The 21,036-nt window shown below is 41.4% G+C and overlaps 1 protein-coding gene across 1 annotated transcript in view; it reads right to left on the bottom strand.

The window, feature by feature from the left end:
• PLEKHM3 (pleckstrin homology domain containing M3) overlaps window positions 1-21,036 on the bottom strand; it is a 71,460-nt gene that overhangs the window by 13,286 nt on the left and 37,138 nt on the right. Inside the window, exon 5 of the mRNA XM_054381349.1 lies at window positions 17,252-17,315. Coding sequence (XP_054237324.1) covers window positions 17,252-17,315 — 64 coding nt within the window. The remainder of the gene's footprint in view (window positions 1-17,251; window positions 17,316-21,036) is intronic.

Raw genomic sequence — 21,036 nt, 5'->3', positions numbered from 1 at the left:
CTGAATTAAAATTACATTTCGTGTAATATAATAAATAAGATCAACATAATCTATTACCTTCCTAAGCACCAGGAGTGAATTTATATCTGTACAGTGAACAAAGGTTTCCTATCCTGAAGAGCTTGCAACCTAAGCAAGACAGATTGAGAGCATGCAACTGCCCTGAGGAGCTGGTGTTACTTGTCTCTGTTTATTTGTGTGTCTTGTTGTAGCACTTTAGTGGGTTGGCTTGTAACTCTGGCCATGCAGACATACAAAGAAGATGATATCTTCAAAGAGCCGATCGTGCCAATTTTGCAATGTGAATTACAGGCCATTTTACTGTATTATAGGAGGAAGACAAAATGCAACATCAAACTGATGTTATCACTGTTTTTAGCATCTGTAAATTTTGTGTTATTTTGTTTCATCAGAGACCTCAAGGCTGTGCACAGGATATGACTTTTCCTTGAAGCCTTTTTTCATTCATGTTTGCAGCTAATAAGAGTAAAATCCTCATTTTAATTTACCCTGGCAAGCAAAAAGGAAGATTCTACTTGCTGTCCTCAAGAGAAGTTTCATGGTAACACTTCCCGAGTAAGTGTTTTATTGTCTTGGGAAAAGGAGTGTAGGAAATGCAAACAAAGGTGTCAAAATTTCTGCAGTGAATAAGCACTCTTTCATGACAGCCGGAGCTCCAGGGCTGGTCAGTTTAGACACCCCAGAGTCACAATGGCAGAGTCCCGGGTTGTTCTCCCAGTTAATGCTGGAATCCGGTCTTGAGTTTCAAGGAAACACAAGTGATTACAAAATAGAAGTATGTTAAACAAATGTAACACATTATCCAGCTATTGGGAAAAAGAGGCTTTAAGAGGCCATCTTGTCAGTCAGTAACGTTTTATGTCATTCTTTACAGCTGTATCTGTTACTAAAGCATTTCAGTGACAGACCTCATGCATTCTAACCCAGCCCACATCTGTTCTCATTGTTTGAGTCACTCCTAAACTTTGAAGTAAACCTTTCCTAAGGAATTTCAGTTTACAAAACAGAGAAACTACAAAATCACACACTATGAGCTGCAGAACACTCCCTCACATTTCATAAGAAATGCGGAAATTTAGCAAAAAACTAAGTTAAGAGTATGTCAATAGGAACAGAAAGCAAGAAATTCACCAGTGACTTATCCCTGTAACAGAATGCAGCCTCAACATGCACCTGAAAAGGCTTAAAAATACATTCCTACCTCTTAATCAAAAAAACAGCATCAAGCCTAAAACAAATTTAAGTTTTGCTGAGCTCAGATTCTCTTCTACCTCTAGCACACATGAAGAGAAAGGTCTGTCCTCTAATCCAGATTCTTTGTAGTAGAAGCAGATGTTTTGTTCTTCAAATGAAGGGTAAAAGGTGGCTGATGATGGCATTCTGGTCAGCAATTGATGGAGGGTGCAATACAGCTTTCTCTTCCTAATTTGGTGAAGGAACCCATCCCAAAAGGATTCTGGGCATGCGGCCATGCTCTTCCAGCTAGCTTACCACTGCTGCACCTGTAATATACTGAGGTAAGCTGCTTGGTGGCAACAGGAGGAAAATATTTGTGTTCAGAGGCCCAGAGCAAGTTGTGTCTCTGGAGAGACCCAGAGTTCAGATCAGAATCACTGTCTGCCTCTGCAGATCTGGAAAAACACTTCTCTAAGCACAAGACAGAGCCATGGCTTGGCAGCCTGCAGCACCTAACTGTGTCTTGTGTTAGGAATGGTATAAAAATACACACCCACATGTACACAACATAGGAGACAGGCCCTGGCCTCTAAGCACTCACAGTTTAAACCAACAAAGCAAACACTGCTTTTTACACTAACTGCCACATACCTCCTACCAGCTGTGCTTTGGGGAAGCCTCTCATACAGGCTCCCTGCTCATACTGCCAAGAGCATCCCTCTGGCCAGAGCATGGCTTCAGGTGCTGCAGGTGCTGCAGCTGCTGGGGAGAGAAGAAGCTAAGAAAGCCAGCACGAGTAGCAACCCACCCTACTGCCCAAGTCTCCAATGCCTGGCTCTGGAAAACTAAGGTGGTACTGGCAAGCAGGAGAAGGCAAGGACTTGTCTACAGTGGTAAGACAAACTAAATGGGTACAAAGTATCTGAATACACACCAATAGGGTGCTGGGAAAATGACTTTAGATGATTTCAAGGAGGGTTTTTCACAAAAATCAAAATTACAAATAAAGGGAAGTCAAACTTTATTCTGTATATCTTTGTGCTATTGTTCAGTTGGGTAGCAGTATAAATCCAAAGAAACAATTATGCTCTCTATGCATATGGGGACTACCAAACACTAGCAGACTAACCAATGTTGGCAATGTCTGCAAGAGCCTTGGGCAGCAGGCAAGTACAATGCACATGCACTAGGTTGTTTTTCCTGATTCAGCAGGAAGACAGAGAAGATGAAAGGCAGCAGGGGCTGCGGTACAAGTTGAAATCCCTTTGAATACATCACATTAATATGATCATGAGGGCAATGTGTGATCAGTTCAAAGTTTAACTACCTGTTGGAGGGTTGCTGGCCCCCAGAGGTTTCCTGATCTTTCTATCCAAAGACTAGAATTTATTCATAGTTCCCTCACTTGAGCAAAGTTCTGTTTTCAGAAACAAGCAGGCAGCCAGCTATCCCCAGAGAATAAGTGGAACGGCCATAGAACACAGCATCCTCCTGAGAAATCCTCCTCAGGGGCCCACCATGCACAGCATCCTTCACAGAGAAATCCTCCTCAGTGGCCCACTATGCACAGAATAGGGCCGCTGCTCACAGACAACTTCCAGGAGCAGCACACATTGCTCAGTACCATCTCACCAGTATCCCTGCACCCTGCTTTCACAAGACATTTCTAAGGCCACAATGCTGCCCTGCACCAAAGCAGAAGTAGTACCCTGACCTCCAATACATGCTGAGCTACGATCAGGACAGAGCTGTACCTGTGCTCTCCAGGCAGAGCACAATGCTGGTAGAAGTCCACATCTGAAGGTACTCATTCCTCAGCCCTAGTCTCACCCCTAAACCTTCTCCCATTGCAATACAGTACAGAGTACTGTGAGAGCTGGGGCTGCTCAGCATGGAGAAAAGGCAGCTCTGGGGAAACCTTGTATCACCCTTCCAGTACCTGAAGGAGGCCTACAAAAAAGCCAGGAAGGGACTTTTTACAAGGGCTTGTAGTGGCAGGATAAGAGGGAATGGATTGAAGCTTGAGGGTAGATTTAGACTGGATATTAGGAAGAAATTCTTTACAGTGAGGGTGGTGAACTGGAACAGGTTGCTCAGGAAGGCTGTGGATGCCCCCTCCCTGGAGGTGTTCAAGGCCAGGGTGCATAAGGCCTTCGGCAACCTGGTCTAGTGGAAGATGTCCCTGGCCATGGCAGGGGGTTGGAACTAGATGATCTTTAAGGCCCCTTCCAACCTAAACCATTCTATGAAACATTCTATTCTATGAAAAACCCCAGACCATTACACATGGCAGAGAGAAATCAAGTCACTTTGTCTTCCCTTTTCAGTCATCAAAGACTTCTTGTATGAGCACATACTTACCAGCATGAAGGAGGGTTCCACAGGAGGGCAACGTAGCACGGTGTGGCAATATATATGATTTCATATTAAAAGGTAAAATAGAAAAGTTGCCAGGTTAACAGTGACAGAACTTCTCATCTCTCAACTGTTGAAAGTTCTAGCCCACAGAGACAGCAACTTAAACTTGTAGCTCTGATAATGTTGTTTGGAAAACAGAAAGAAAAAAACAACCAAACCACAAAACAAACCCACCAAAAAACCCCCCACAATACAAAATTAGTTAAGTTTGTTCCAATCATTCCAATTAGAACAGATATAATAGAAACCTCTGAGTGTCTCTAAAAAGCAATCAAAGATTGCTTAGACAATGGAAGCATGGAACTCACCACCAAACTCAGACTACGTTGTTCCTGAGGAGGTAAGATTTTAAGAACTTTAGGGGAAACTAGAGAGGGAATGTCTAGAAACAGAAGGAAAAGTGAGTCTGCTGTAATCCACTACTGCTTTAATTAATGCCTCCATAGTCTTCCTCCCACCTGTTACACCAGCTCCACAGAAACACCCAACCTTTGTATCACGGCCACATAAATCAGCAGTGAAATCTATCAGACAGGATGAACTTCTTGGACAGGTGAGAAAAAACAGTACAGTTTTGAGACATTTCTTAGGGCAGTGAGTATTTGCTCTGAGGGCAGGGCTCCTGTCAGCAACACTAGCTAACAACTAAAAAGTAGTGATTAAGACTCCTGCAGGGATAGAGACCTATGTTGTGAATTTGAGTGAGGGCCATCCAATCTCCTATGCTATCTGTGCATTTTTTCCAATTTCAAGAAGCGCAGTGGATGTTCACCTAGCATGGAAATCATAAATACCCTTCATCACCTACATAAGGACTGTCAAGACAGGTGGTAAAGGGAGCATAGCTTTGCTGAGCTTTCAGTTGCACTGTTCAGCTTGATGTGAGGAGCTGCCAAGGTTAAGAAGTCCAAACTCTGAAAAGTGTCACAGTATATCAAACCACGCCAAGGGTTTCTGTATTAAAAAAAACTTAGATTAAATTTGCTAGTCTGCGTAATTTTGAACATATGATAATGAAAGTAAAATCAAAAGCAGTTGAAAAAAAAGTGTCATTTTTTTATATTAAGGTCCAAGATAACAGAGAATCAACAAATGAAGGATATTTTAACAGAAACTATCCAGAATCTAAGAGATGGAAGAGAATTACACCCCCATCTATACATATTCTGCCAGTTCTGATATAAGGAACAACCAACAATCACAAGTATCATGTAACAGCATGTCTAGGAACACTGTCACTTCACTCTGACTAAGTGGTCAGAGAATAAACACTGAGAAGGGAGCTAGTAATGTCTCCAACTTTCCTGAACCCTCAGACTTTGACCTGGAATTTCACAGAATCACAGAATGTTAGGGGTTGGAAGAGACCTCCAGAGATCATTGAGTCCAATCCCCCTACCAAAGCAGGATCACCTAGGGCAGGCCACAGAGGAACACATCCAGACAGGTTTTCAAAGTCTCCAGAGAAGGAGATTCCACAGCCTCTCTGGGCAGCCTGTTCCAGTGCTCCATCACCCTCACTATAAAGAAGCATCTCCTCATGTTGAGGTGGAACTTTCTGTATTCAAGCTTGTACCCATTGTTCCTTGTCCTGTCACTGGCAGAAATGCGAAATGCAATGAGTATGTACAAAATATACAATATTTCCATATATTTACAATTTATAAACAACACAAAAACCCCCCTGGTTGGTAACTAGGGGGTTACCAATAGCTTCCCCTTCTCCACCCCCCTGTACAAAGGAAAAGAAAAAGAAAAAAAAGCAGAGAGTAGCTTGTTAGTACTTAGCCACAACAAATAAGTGCAGCCAAGGTCAGCAAGCCAGCAGAAGCAACCAGCTAGTATCTGCTAGAACGAAGAGCCAAGACAGACAAAAAGAGACTGGCACCTTCATCTTGACAGCCACCCTTCAGATTATTTATAGATGTTGTTAGATCCTCTCTCGTCCTTCTCAAGACTAAACAGCCCCAGTTCTCTCAGTCTTGCATCACAGGAGAGTCCAAAACTAAACACAGTATTCAAGGTGAGGCCTCACCAGTACCAAGTACGGGGGGATAATCACTGCCCTAGCCCTGCTGGCCACATCATTTCAATGATGCCACTCATCTCCAAGATACCTTGGCAGAAAAGAAGCTCCAACAACCCAATATGAAATATGAGGCTGCCCAGCACCTCTAACCTCTTCAGGAGAGTCTACTGGATTCAAAGAGAAATTTGTTTTGTCATGCAGGGATCTGCACTCTGAGCCAAGAGGAAGCAAAGGAGGAAACCCAGACTACTATTCTCACAGAGGGGTATCCGTTGCTACTGCTCTGCCCAAGAGCCCTACTGGGTTGTGGCAGTTTCAGGCTGATGCCTAGGGAATTTTCCACAAATGGTGAGCAGAAAGTGGTAGAATGTAAATAAATGACCATTGGATGTAAAGGGAGTAATAATTATAAGGTCTAAATAAACTAACTTTTTGTTTTTCGTGGCTCTTCGTTCTAGCAGATACTAGCTGGTTGCTTCTGCTGGCTTGCTGACCTTGGCTGCACTTGTTTGTTGTGGCTAAGTACTAACAAGCTACTCTCTGCTTTTTTTCTTTTCCTTTGTACAGGGGCGTGGAGAAGGGGAAGCTATTGATAACCCCCTAGTTATCAACCAGGGGGGTTCTTGTGTTGTTTATAAATTGTAAATATATGGAAATATTGTATATTTTGTACATATTCATTGCATTTCACATTTCTAGTTTGTAATTTTGCTTGTAAATATAGCTTCATTTGCTTCCAGCTGAGCTGGTCTGGCAGTTTTGGGGGTAATTTCAACCCACCACAGGGGTTCGGTATGCCAGGTAAAGTGGTGAAAAATTGTAACCATGAGAAAAGCTCAATTTGCCAAATGGCTTTGTGACCCCACCCTTTTAAATTAGCTTGTTAATCATTATCATCATAGAGGTGATAATGTTGTTTTATAAGCCAACAATGAAGCAGTAACATTAACTACTTATGTATGGGCTGGTGTATTTCTCTCCAGATAACATTTATTAGAAGGCACTGTCTTTAAAGACACAGATTTGCCTCATAACCCTCTTCTGAAGCACCAAGCAATCAGTTCCACTTATTTCTCCAATCTGATTTACAGTCAGACAGAAGTGACGCCTGGAGGGGATGGGTTAAGTGAAATGAAATCTCTAAAACACCTTGAACTACAGGTTCAGATCTCAGATGGATTGTCCTGGCCTCTCCCCCTGGCAGAACAAAAATCTATGTCTATTTCTCAAGGCCAGACACACACTTGGCTCTAAGAGACAGACACAGAATTTGCCAGGAGGCACTGACGCAATGCAGGAGACGTGAAAAGGAAAAGAGGCACTTGGAAAATAGAAGGGGTGGTAGATACAAAGCTCATCCACCACCCCTAATTATATATATTGAAAGGATAGAAAGTACTTCTGTTATGGAGATGAGTGTCATGAGCATGCCTGGCAGAAGGAAGCAGGAGCAGTCAACAATTGTGCACAGCTTTCCATCATCCTCCAAAGACAAGGTTTCTACCTCTTCCTGGTTGTTTTCTTTCTGCCTCTCCAGAAACAGCTAGCCTGAATCAAGCCTTTTTCTAATAATCGCAGAGGGAAGCTCCAGCTTCATCTAGACTTGAGTACTACAGAGAATGAAAAGGAAAATAAAATCTCTTGAGCAGACAGGCTTGGATTCACCACTCATTACCCCTTTGACTGGTGAAGGCTTTATGGAGGAGGACTAAACACTCCCCACCTTTTCCTCACTTTTCCTCACCTTCAAGACAGATGAGAAATATGCTTTTGAAAGAACTACCCATGATATAATAGAATAGGGCTAGAATAAACATCTCTTGTAATCTTCACCAGCTGACAATGACTGATTTGCTTTACAACTTCTTACCACAGTGATCCCACAACCTTCCAGTGCTCAAAACATCTGGAAAGTTTTCCAATGCCTACCTCAGATCTCTTTTGCAGTAGTTACTCTACTTCCTATTCTTACATTGTTTGATTTGTTTCAGAAATCATTTTCTGTCACAGATGATCTCTGTCACAAACTGGGAAAATCAAAAGCAAATCGGGGTGCAGGAAAGCTACAACAGTTGCCTTTACCTATTTGCTAACTGAAGAACAAGCAGGTACTTTCCTCTTCATTAACTGTGGAGACTGATCACTAAAGCACCTAGAGTAAATGGAATCTCCACCCCATGACAGATTTCAGCAGGGTCAGGATTTCTAAAATGAAAACATGGAGTTGGAGACAAGAATGCTACAATATGCTTAGCTAAGGATAATGCAAGCTGCAAAGAAAGGGAAAACATATTCCCTTGGCTAGGAAGTTCCTAGTCATTTATATCTAGGGAACAGACAATGCTTGTGGACTGCTAATTTCCTTGAGGATTTTTTCCCTTCCGTTCACCAAATTAACACCGCGAATTCTTGTTACAATTTCAATGCACAATTAATCTTTAGTTCAGAGGAAAGGGAAATGGAAGGAGGAAGGATGATCATGAGGTAAAAGTCCCAGGGAGGCAGATACCAGATGTCAGCTCTGCCCCATCTTTTGTGCAATATACTGGTCTGGTCAGTTTTCCTTGTCCTTTTTGACTCTCAGTCACCTCTTTCAGATTGCCTGACTTGTTTATTCAAATTGCAAGTGACTTATGGGAAGAATGATTAATATTTGTGTGCACACACTAGAAGAAAACAATCACTATACATTGCTGTAAACCAAATTTTAAAAGAACACAGTAGCAACTTCATGAGAGTCCCATCTTTTGTTGCTGCAGCCATGATTAGAGCCACAATTCCAGCTCCCAACTGTAAGGGTGATATCACCCCCTCCTCTCTTCTCCTCTTCTCTGTACAGCCTTTGCAGAAGATCCCTGGCCATTCCAAAGGCCAGTTTAGCCTATGGGGTGCAGCAGGGTGGACAGGAGCTGGTGAAGCCAGGGACTCCATTCATCTGCTGACACCAGTACAAGGTGCTGGCTCTGGTACGTGACCTCATTTTGCCATTGTTACCCTTGACAGATAAGCAACATCACACAGTCACACACTGTGTGGTGCTAACTCATCACCCACACAGAGCAGAGAATATCTAGACAGGAAACCCTGTGATAAACACACTGCAAAGAACAAAAACAACCACCATCACCACCCAATCAAAACAAACAAACAAAACAACAATGACAACAAAAACAACAAAACAAAAAAAACCCAAACCCACAACCCAAACCAAAACAAACCCCAAAACACAAACCCAACCACCGAATAAATCAAACTAAAGGAGAAATGAGTGAGAATCTGAATAAACAGAAATCATAAGCTATCTTCTACTTCTTTGTACCAGGCAGTCTGCACTGACGTCAGAGCCTTCTAAAGCAAAAGCAGACCACTCAGCATGTTGCACTTTAATTCGGTATTACAGTGATATTCCACAAATTTGCCACTAACCGTAACAGGCATTGAGAAGAGGAAGAAAACCAGAATGAGGTCAAGAGCAAATGGTGCTAATCTGTGATGAGAACATATAAGCAGGGGGCAAGGTGAAGGTGGAGCTTTAGATTGGTTGAGGTAGAACAACAAACTGATGACAGCCCAAATGTATTTAGCACAAAGCAGAGAGGATGACAAGGCCCCTCCAAGACCTTCCCCACTCCTCTCACAAAAAGGAAGAAAAGTTTGAAATTTCCACAGCTGACACGAGTGAGAGAGATGAAACTGTTTCAGTGAACATGTCTGGAAATCACTTGTGCATGCTCCCCAACCAGCCCTGTGAAAAGACTCCAGTCCCACAATTTCTGCCTTCACACTCACTGTTTCAATTGTCTTTACTCCTTCCTCCTTCCCCCAAGATTTCCGTGCAGCTACACATCAATTTTGTCACACACCAACTTCTCCTAATCTTGTTGTTTTAAAAAAACAGGTATTCAAGCAAAGGTTAAAGGCTGCTTTAATCAAACAAGTCTGAAAGAATACTAGGAATTTGGCTGGTAGAGAACAGAAAGCTTTCCATAGCTTAAAACTATATGTATAGGAGACCTGAAATACACATATGTGTGTAAATGTGCATTCAGGCAGAGAGTATATATGTGCCTTTTCCTGCTCCTCACCTCCCCCCATTCCCTTTTCTTTTTTTTACTCTTTTGTTTAAGATTAAGCAGGCAATTGCATGCAGAGGTATGCCCACTGACTAAGATGATCAGGGCATTTAAAAAAGTATTCTGAAAGATTTTAGCAACATACTAAGAAAGCAGCTAGTTACTATGAAAAAGACTCTGCAACTACAAAATGTATTTTAAGAACATCTATTAAATTTTTTTTTTCTTCTTTCATTCAAGCAGATAGTTCTGACTGAAACACTGTTTTGTTTCCTAGGGAAATTTGGTTTCTCAGCATGTTATTCCTTGAGATGTGCCCAGCTCTTTCTCCTGAACAGACATTTCAAGTGAGGTACAGCAATGAGGTTAGAGCCCAGTTTTTCATACTGCTAAGCCTCATCTCCAGCACTAGGCCTTCCATTCTGCACAGCAAAAAAAAGAACAGAGGAAATCTAGTCAGCACAAAGCATTAGAAAAGGAGTAGCTTATATTGCTACTGCCTCTTCTGGGGACTGAAAAAAACAGAGTATGTATAGAGATCTCAATTCAGAAGCTCTTGTGAGCCATTGGTACCATGTCTGGGTTGTTTGAAGAAGAGTTTTATTCTGAACGGTCACACTTACCCCAAATGGCCTAGATGACATTTATATATTCACATGGAAAAGCTCACATATATTTAATAAGTCCTGTTGAAAACTCTGGTTTCAAGCAGCACAAAACCCATCTCTGCTATTAAAAATATCTATTCACAATCTTGCTGTATCTCCATACTTTGCCTCAAAGATTTCAACACACCTAACTGAGATGTACTTGTCCTCCTGGCTGCCACTTGCCAAAGCACTCCTGGCCATCTCTTCCCTTACAAGCTTGGCCAGCCCTGCCATGCTCTCCTCCTGACCAGGAACCAGTCTTGATGACAGCACCTCCCTTCCCCAGCAGAGCTGTGGTAAAAAGGAAACACCAGTAACATCACTGCAATTACCACCAATTGTAATCAGAGCTGTCAGCACTTTAGGGAATTATACACACACCTGGGCTATCAGTTAACCTGAAGTTTCCTGTTCTGTTGAAAGGCAGCTCAGTACCAGCAAAACCCAGGGAGTGACAGAAATGAGTGATAAAGGAGCCATAGCCACAGGAAAGCATACAAGCTGTTTAATTGCTGGTTTGCTGTCAGACCTTCAAATATTTATGAAAATGGGCATCATAGGTTTTTCCCATCTTAGGACTGTTCTCATATTCTTCTGCTAACACAATTACCACAGTCATACAGGCACAGATTGTAAAGGAAGGACAGAAAGACAGCTATTAGCATTACGTCATTATGGTCCAAGATGAACGTTTATATAGTTCAACTACAGCATTATCTACGTGCCTCAGAATCTTCACGTATTTAAAAACTGCACAAATACTTAAACTAGGTCAGCTGGACTACCTCTCCAAAGGGCTCGCTTCCCTCTTTTGAACTTTATTGTGCTTAGGATGTCAATTTTAAATATACATGCAGTAAAGCAGGACCCGTTTTACCATAATCCCATTAGAAACTACTTGTGCAGCGTGTCAGAGAAAACCTGCAGCAGAGCTGACAAGAGAGTCCAGATCTCACACGCCTTAGGATGAGAACTGTACCACTGTACAAATCTTCAGTGTGTACATCTCTCATCCTCCCACACAACCATCTGTTTCTGTCTACCTCCTGTGGAATATTTAAGAGCAGGGGCTCTACCTGTGTCTGTATTTAACCTCTATCTGGGGGTAAACTACAGCAGTTGCTCTACTACCCAACGACCCCTCCCTCCCCAGTAGAGAAGGAGGATCAGAAGAAAGAGGTAAGATCCATGAGTTGAAATGAAAACAGACTTAATGAACAACAAAACTGGTATCAATGCCAGTACAAGGTACCCAAAGTTATACTCAGCCCAGCAAAGGTACAGCAGTCACACTAAACAGGAAAGCTGCCCTCAAGACCAGGAGAAGAGGCACAGGGTCAAGAGGAGCCCAAGCAAGAGAAAAAGGCCAAGGAGGAGAGTTTCCTCTTCTCAGAAGACTTTCCCCTTTATACTAAGGGTGATGTTAATGGTCTGGGATACACCTGTGAGCCAACTCCAGTCAACTGTCCTGGTTGACTCCAAACTGGTAATGACCTGCAGCCCATGTCTGGCCTATGATTCTGTTCCAGCACAATCTGGCCTATGATTCTGTCCCAGCACAATCTGACATGTCAGTTAAAACCCACTAGTGTTCTCTGAGCCATGTCTTCCAGCCTGTGGTTAGATTAATCCTGGTAGTAACACACTGCAGGACTTGCATCTCTGTTACACATGCTATGTCAATAATCCTTGCTTGGGAGGCTGTGGATGTAAATCAATGTTTTCACTACGGGGTTCAGCTTTGAACTGTGACAACAATGGCAGGGATGTGCCTGGCATTTTGCTGCCCTTGTTAAGCACAGTGAACTCCCACAGAGAACTGCAACAGACAAATCTTCAGCCATCTCAACACAGCCATGTCTGCTAAATGCCTAAGTCCCCTTCTCATTTGCCACCTCCTACCCCTCAAGCAAAAAAAGGGCTTGCCTAAGCTTAAAAGGATCTGCTGGTACAGCTACATGGACAGCTGGTACAGCTTTGGTAATTAGAAGTTTAAGCTGATACATCTCATATTGAGTCACTGAATGAAACAAATAGCAGTAAAATATTTTCTCATTGATAAAACTGGGTTTACACTAGCACATTTTCAGGTATGACTATATCTGTTACAAGTGAGGGTAAGGGATGTTTGTCATGCACTTATTCCTTAACACTTCTAAAACTAGGGCAAGCCCAAGTACGTTAGCCAAAACTCAGTGTTGTCAATCAATATCGCCACGTGCACACTACTGCTTTTACCAGCACAGGCACGTGGGTTAGAAACCGCTTTTATGCATATATAAAACCAAACTGCTGGGCAAGGATACCACCACCACTGATGGGCTTGGAAGCCATCAGGCTGTATGTAATAAATCCAATCTGAGCATTTCTCAGTAAATGTTATGAGGACTGAGATGGGAAAAGAGGCTTTATTTCTGAAAAAGTCAGCAAGTAAAAAGAAAAAAGAAACTCCACCCATCCTTGCAGTCTTTGTTGTTGTTGGGACACATAAAACAACTTTTCTAAATCAATTTAATGTTTTGCTCAGGGAAGAAAGCTGGAAAGAGCATGCTCAGTCTCCTCTTCCATCTCAGTATAGGAAAATATAGGGAGGACCCCATTTTGACATTGGAAAAGCAGGTGCAATGAAAGTACAGCATCGGTTAGAATCTGGAAAAGTGAATGAGACCTAATAATTTCTTTGTTCTTCTAAGGCTTCCTGATCTATACAATATACTAGGCTGAAATTACATAGAACTTACCTTTGGAGTTCATTTTTATTCATCACAGTTTTGCTAGACAACTTTATATGCACAAAATCTTGAACAGAACCGTTAACATTTTCATAATGGGAATACTTCCATTGTGCCAGCTATTCACCTGGTCCAAAACTCTATGAGATGCTGTAATCTGTGCTATATACATCAGAGGAAAATGAAAATTATCAATCTGTCAATATGGAAGGTATCTCCCTAATCCCCTCAGTAAATAATACGCCTATTACAAAGCCTTATAATAATTTTATTTTATATAGTGTAACTGTGGACATTCTCACTATAGGTACTTAATCCTCTCCAGGATGATAAACTTCTGGCCTCAGTAATGCTGCATCAAGTTCCTCATGCTTGCTGTGTGTTCTGCAAAGAAGCATTTCCATTAAGAAATTTTATGTGCCACTCATATTCACTGTATGATCTGTGCTATATTATTGTCAGAACAGGGATCTCCTGTTCATCCTTTCTCTACACTGTTCTTCACGTTGCTTGTGGGTTCACCTACAGGTAGAAAGTCAGGAAAGTTGACCAGAAGTAAATGGATGTTTTAATTAAATTTTAACAGATTACCTTATCTATAATATTAAAACGGATAAATTACACTACATTAAATCCTCGTATGGACATACAGACTCAGAATGAAAATGGCCCTAATACAATTTAGCTCACTTTGCTTCCAAAGTAAATGGAGATAAACCAAATGAAAGCCACTTATATTTTGAACAACAGTATTTACACAGTGATTCAATGTAATTCAACTTATTTTAAATTCCCATATTTTGTCACTTTTTTTCCCCCTGAGTGTTCCCACATAGACAAGTCTTCAAATCATCATCTTTCTAAATCTCCCATCTTGCTCACAATTTCCATCCTTGACATCCAGTCATTTCTGCTGCTAAATGGATCCTTTTAGCTTTATCATATCTTTTGGAGGTAGTATAAGCAGGACTAAGAAATAATGATTAAGAATGTTTCTACAATAAAGACCATCGCTGTAATAATCTTTGCACACTTGCTATTTAACATAAAAACAGGTAAGACATTAGTTACCTCTATGTGTGGATTAAGCACCTGAATTTTAAACTCATGAAAATAGCCACTTCAAGACTTCTATTTTAAAAGCTCCCATCAATGAAGAATCTAGTGTATGAAGAAAGAATTATTTTCCTAAAAAAAATTAAACCTCTTCCAAGTCAGCTTCTGTCCAAATCAATGTTTAACAGTGTAAAAACTGTCAGTCTCACCAAAAGCAGCCCGATAGTCACATAAAATGAATGGACAGCTTTTAATTGTGACTTGCATGAACTGCGTCCACATATCCAAAAACCCAGTGATATACCCTTTAGTAACATCAGCAGAGCACAGAATTCACACCTCCATCAGGTTTCATGTGAAGCTGCCCTGGACTGTGCCTGCACCATCAAAGACTATATTGTATATATGAAAGAGTAAACCATTTTTCCAGTGTACTAAGTCTGGTAAAGCCAGCAACTTCAGGAGTGAATACCTGCTTCCTAACAACTGGAGATCTCCCTTTTTAAAGCTTTGAGTGGCAGGAATAGCCTTGGATAAGCTGACTAACAGAGATGCAGTGGTGTTATGGGTGGTGCAGGACAGATTGCTCTTTGGGTAGATGATGCATGGGAGAGTTGGACAGGAAAGTAAGTGCAGCCAATGGAACAGACCAGGCAAACTGTCACACTTTGTGTCTCTGCTTGTTAAATCTGAATGTACCTAATTAGTTATCTCATCTGCCAACACCTCCAATGACAATAAGAGGATTCTAAGAACACGTACCCCATGGGAATGCCCATACATAGACTTGTTGCAAACTTTAATGTAGTTCTCGGGGCCCTGGTCTGCCATGAAACCTGGCTGAGGTACATAGGTATGTGTGGTTGTGATTATAAACACACACATACAAATAAAGACCATCACTTCCTGCCTCTTTGGCTAAAGGTCAGGTCTACTCATATCTGCACTACAAGCATTTGTTAATGAGTAAAATACTAGCAAACCCACGACATCACCAGGATTTGGTGTTTCCAGAGATTAGGACACTGTGTTTCATTTTTTTCCACTCTGCTTTAATCCTCACATTTTAGTCTTCCCCAGCAGAGCACTGTTCAAGTGGATCCAAGTGACAACCATCCCCAGACCATCAGATAGCTCAAGAACATACTCTACCACATCCACAAGGTATGGATGTGAGCATGGAGCTCTGTTAAGCTTGGAAAAAGAATTAAACTGGGTTTCATTTCAGAATAGTATTATTTGCTGCTTCATCTACTGGCAAATAGGCATTTTGACTATTTTGCACCTAAGAACAGACCCTCATACAATATCTTTGAAATTCACCTGCTCAGTATTAAACAACCCTTATTTTCTAGACTCATTAAAGAAAACTTGGCTTGGAAACAAGTCAGAATTGAGCTGGGACTAACCATTGCTTATATCTGCAGATTACCCCTCTCTGCTTTTCTAATTCACTCACCATGCCTTATCTTTCCATTAATCTTTAATAAAATCTTTAGTTAATTCCCCAAACACATGCAAACTACATGACAGCAGGATACAGTGCAAAAGCAGCCCATGGATATGAGGAAATGGGCAGCAATGTAATCAAATGCAGGGAAAACTTTTAGGATTAAAACATACCCAAACTGCTCAATAGAAAATGCTGAGCAATCGGGAGAAAGTAGTGACAAGGGGAAAACCAGGGAGGTGGCAGGGCTAAGAGGGTATTTGTATTTCTCTCTCTGTTAGATTCATTTTCTCAATGGGGGTCTCCTCACTTTCCACTGTTTCCACTTTAACAAAACCAGGCAGTCTGATTTCAAACTCGGAGCTTCTGAAATGTGGAAAACCCTCTCCAGGCTGACAACAAGGACACAGACAGATTAAAAAGAAAATGCAATTTAACCCACCCTAGCAGAAATGGCAATCAAATTACACTGCCTTTAAGTATAAGTTTAGGGCTAGGGCCCTCAGGGGAAGAGAAGGTGTCCTGGCAAACACAATAAAACACACTAAGGGAACTGCTATGTCAATGGGTGAATTCTGACTTCTACCCTCCCTCCCACAGGGTGCTTGATAAGCTGCTGATTGCTTCTAAAACTTCTACTACCAATGTTAGGAACTGATTAAGCAGCTTACAAAGCACTGGGGGCTAATAGACAGGCCCACCAGGGACACTGCAGCTCTGGAGTTAAGTAGCTTGCTTTTTCTTGGCTTGATTATTAAAGATGAGATAGCAGGACATGCTGAAAAGATGTGGAAACAGTTTTAGACCTCAGATGATTGGCCTTTTTATTTTATATATGGATCATTTCTACCCTGTGACTTTATCAGCCAACAAAACCCACACTTCCTGCAGTTCTGTAGTCTCCACCTCTAAGGGGCATCTGAATTACCTCAACTTAAATGTGTCAGCTGAATACCCAGAAGCATAAAATATCAGGCTGGAAGGGACCTCAAGGATCTCATCTGGTTCAACTGACTATGCTACCTATAATCCCTCAGAAAACTCACCACCAGATAAAGGAAATATCAGTGGAAGAAGCTTACAATAATGTGTTCTACATATCACTGACAATAGCATTAGAGTCTGGACACAGATGCACCCTGAACACAGATGCACCCAGGTCAGCTCACAGTGTCAGTAACATTTTTGGGTTTTGTTGGGTTTTTAATTTTATTTTTCCCCCTCTCGGGGTAATGCCTTTGTAACTAAGCATGGGATTGTGTGAACTCATAAATTACTAAATAACTATTCTTTCAAGCAAAGAAATAAATACTACTTGTCACCTGTAAACTGAGCCTTAAATAAGCCTTCACAGACCAGAAAAAAATTTTCACAGCAAACTGCAGACTATAGTCTTTGCAGACTATAGTCTTCTTTTGCAGTGGCTCTCTTTCCAGCCCCACTTCAACACTGAACATCCAAGGCCACCCCTCTCATCCCTAATCAGTGCCCCTGTTTATCCATTTTTTTAATATTAAACTATAAACCACGGAGATAGCTTAGAAGTAATTTATGCTCTGATTAGCTAGAAAGGGGAATGTACAATTAGCACTGAATATGAGAACAGGCTTGATGTGTAACAGATAGAATGAGCTGAAAAAACTTACCTGCTGAAGGTCTGCAAGAGAATAAAGATGGATTTGTTGGAGAAGATACTCTCTGGGAAAGATCCTGGAAAAGAGAAAAATGGATATTTGTCACACTTTTTTGACTGGGAAACAAAAATTTCCCTATCAAAAGACTGCAGAACAATGATGATAGAGAGAGAGCTTGTCAGAAACTAGAATTATGTCACTCTGTAAGCACCAGCTACTTCTACAGCATTTTTATGGACACAACAGTTCCACAATAAAAGTGAATGCTGTGCCAGTGTAATTCTCCAAGTGGCAGGTAAGCATGTACCATGACATTTACAACCACTGAAAGCTTATCCTGAGCAGAGACAGTGTTTCTTTAAACAAGCAACACAGTAATAAAAACAAGTCACCCAAACAACACATTACAAATATTTCTTATGGTTTTTAGTGCAAGATTCCTGGTCTGCTAGAAAGCTGTAACAGTTAATTTCAGATGTGATTTATTGGTTTGTAACTGTAATAACTTTATTGGGAAAAATGTCAAGCAGATACTGCTCTTCCAACATGAAGCTGCTTGATATCAATTCCCTTCTGCATACAGAAATACATGTATTGGCATAGACTTTATAATGACTTATTTGAGAAAGGCATCTTTTCCTTACATAAACTAAGGTTTCAGGCAAGACCATTGATTATCCATTACAGCTGTTCAGTAAAGCTATAATATGAAACCTTAACAGAGACAACCTAATTAGAGTGACTCGCAGTCAAATGGAAAACTGGGTTAAAGCAGCATTTCAGAGAAAAATGGACCTTGTAAAGGTAAGTGGATATTAGCAAGAAAAGTTTATGAAAACCCATGGATCTGCCATAATGATGTCAGGAAAAGAAAAAAAGTGCATTTAATTAAACTTAGTGTGCACAGATCAACATCCAGCTGACAAGCTTTATTTTCCATCCACACAGAACAAGTATAACCCCATGCTAAGATGTCATGAGGAGTGGAGAATCATGTCGTTCTTGTGAAAAAAGCAACCAAATATCTCAAGAGGCACAATTATTTTACACTACATGTTGCTTAGAGAAGAAATTGTGAACTCAGTTCTTACATTACAATCATGCAGTTTTAAGGCAACACAGAAAGAAAATCCTTGACTTTATTAAATGCACAAACAGAGGTCTGGCAAAGACTGGTTTGTAATGGTAGAACTGAGTGGCAAGCAAACACAAAGATCACGGCACACGTGAGAAAAAACAAAGGTGCCGAAAGCCTATTATGACCTTACATGATCATCTGAGACTGAAAGAAGAGATTGCTAGAAGCTATGACAACAGCTACACCACAGATCAGCCGGGATCACTGCTGCTGAACTCAGTGGTACAAAGTCTGACACTCCTCTTTACTGTTTAAAAAAAACCCTAAGTTTTACTGGGATGGGAAAGGAATAATCCTGCAAGGAAGGCAGTGACAGCTGGGCACTGCCAATTTTACAGCACTCTTCTGGAGAAAGGCTGTGGCCTTTCTCCTAACTCACCAAGCGTGTCTGCCCTACCCACCTAATTCTCAGTTGCATTTTCACTGTTATACTGCATTTCCCCCTTTCACTCTGTAGGGTATACTATTGCTTCTATTAGAGGTGAATGTTTCAGTGGCCCTGCTGCATCACGTCTTCGGAATACATTTAGCAAAATGTCAAAGACCACTAGAAAACAGTCAAAACCCAGACAACAGACTACATATCACATTAGGATTCATCATTTGCACATAGAAGATTTATTAAAACTGATTTCTAAGGAGTTGGCTCTGAGCAGCAATTTGAATCCATTAGTATTTTTCAGATCTGACAGAATTTCCCCATCACTCTCCCCTGCTCACACAGGGAAGCACTAAATAGCACAGTAGCTTTGCCAGGAACTGTGCTACTTGCTGATGTCCTTAAAGCACTGATAAAGAAAATAATTAGCTAATGAAAGATTTCCTTTTTCAGGAAATAGCCTGGATAGCCCATAATGCAGAAACTGTCAAGAGTTAGTATTGATAACTAACATCACGTTCCTTTGCCTTCAAGAACTGCATCTGATTTCCTGCAAGTTCTAACTCCTAAGTGTGCAGATGAAAAGCTAACTCATGATTGAAGGACTTCCTTCAGGAGATGTTGTGGGGGATGTGATGTCTCAGCCAGCACAGGCTCTGGTGACAGTCATCCTTCCCCTGTACCTGTCCCCCTCCCTGAGATATATTAGATTGCATCATCAGCTCTGCAGAGCCAACACTCCTCCTCCTTTCAAATCTACTTCCAGGAAAAAATGTACTGCCTTCTCAGTCTTATACAAGACACACATGCATACACATGCTTACCCAGCACTCAAGTGAGAGGAGTGCTTACTTCCATTGCTATGGAAACTGAGGCATTAAAAACCCCTCAGTAAGTTAAGGCTGGTCCAGCTTCAGATTTGCAATCTTTCTACTCACTCAAAAATATCACACTTTGGTTATGATGGACCACAGAAAAACAGCTGAGCAGCCAGAGCTTGCATGTGCAACAGCATTTACCAAATTTCTTACAAAGCAACCAGACCAGTTCCTGTATGGTTCCCAACACTTCACCATACCTGTGGTGAGCTCAGCAGCTGTTTCAAAAACACATCTTGCTGTGCTGCATGTCTGATTAACATTGAGTAGCTGGAAGGTGTCCAGAGAAGGGCAAACAAAGCTGGTAAAGGGTCTGGAGAACATGCCTTATGAAGAGTAGCTGGGGGAACTGGGATTGTTCAGTCTGGAGAAGAGGAGGCTCAGGAGATTCCTTCTCGCTCTCTACAACTACTTGAAAGGAGGTGGTATTGAGATGGGGCTGAGTCTCTTCTCCCCCAGAATGAGAAAAATAGCCCCAAATTGAGCCAAGGGAAGTTTAGATTTTATATTAGGAAAAATTTCTTTACTGAAAGGGGGGGTCAGGCATTGGAATAGGTTGCCCAGGGAGGTGGTGGAATCACCATCCCTGGAGATGTTAAAAAAATAATATAGATGGGGCATTTCAAGACACGGTTTAATGGCCATGGTGGTGTTAGGTTGATGCTTAAACTTGATGACCTTACAGGTCTTTTCCAACTGAAATAATTCTATAATTCTACAACTAAAACCTCCTCCAGAAAACTTCTATTAGTCATATTGGGCAGAAAACCCAGAACTCAACAGCTACCTGAACTTAACTTGTGAAGTCACCTCCCCAAAAATGCATCTCTTTATTGCCAGTTTTGTCAGTCTCTAGCAGGCATGAAACAGAGCTTAGGAGGCACACGAATATCAAACTCAAATACATTTTCATAGAAAACTCCTCACCACAAAAAGAAGCAGATCAGTTGGGGCAGGCAATCCACACAGACCAAGTGGTCCAATGAGCAAGAAAACGAACGACGTCTGGTTTCCAACAGCCAGCTTCTGACAACAGCTTGCTTGTCTGCATAGGTTCTTCAAGCCTGAAGAAATGATGGCTTATATAGTCTTTTTCACAGCAGGGGGCACACAGGAATAACTCAGAGTCTCTGGCTTCTCAGCTCAGACACTTTCTATCATGTAACCAGTGGGAACATAATGTCTTTCCCATCTCTGTTTCCCTGTCAACTGCAACTGAAATAGGCTAAAGGAAGCCAAAGCCAGTAAGTAGAGTGCAGCAGGGAAGGTGGGGCTTACACAAACACCATGCCATTGCATAGTCTTCATACAACATGGCATTCAAATAAATCTAAAATCACACTCATGTCTAAAAATCCAGCACAAGCCACAGAGTAGGCTAAGATAACTACACTTAGAAACA

Source organism: Indicator indicator, chromosome 5 (assembly GCF_027791375.1).
Source record: "Indicator indicator isolate 239-I01 chromosome 5, UM_Iind_1.1, whole genome shotgun sequence".
In the NCBI taxonomy this organism is placed as follows: domain Eukaryota; kingdom Metazoa; phylum Chordata; class Aves; order Piciformes; family Indicatoridae; genus Indicator; species Indicator indicator.
This window is presented reverse-complemented; position numbering and strand designations above follow the sequence as displayed.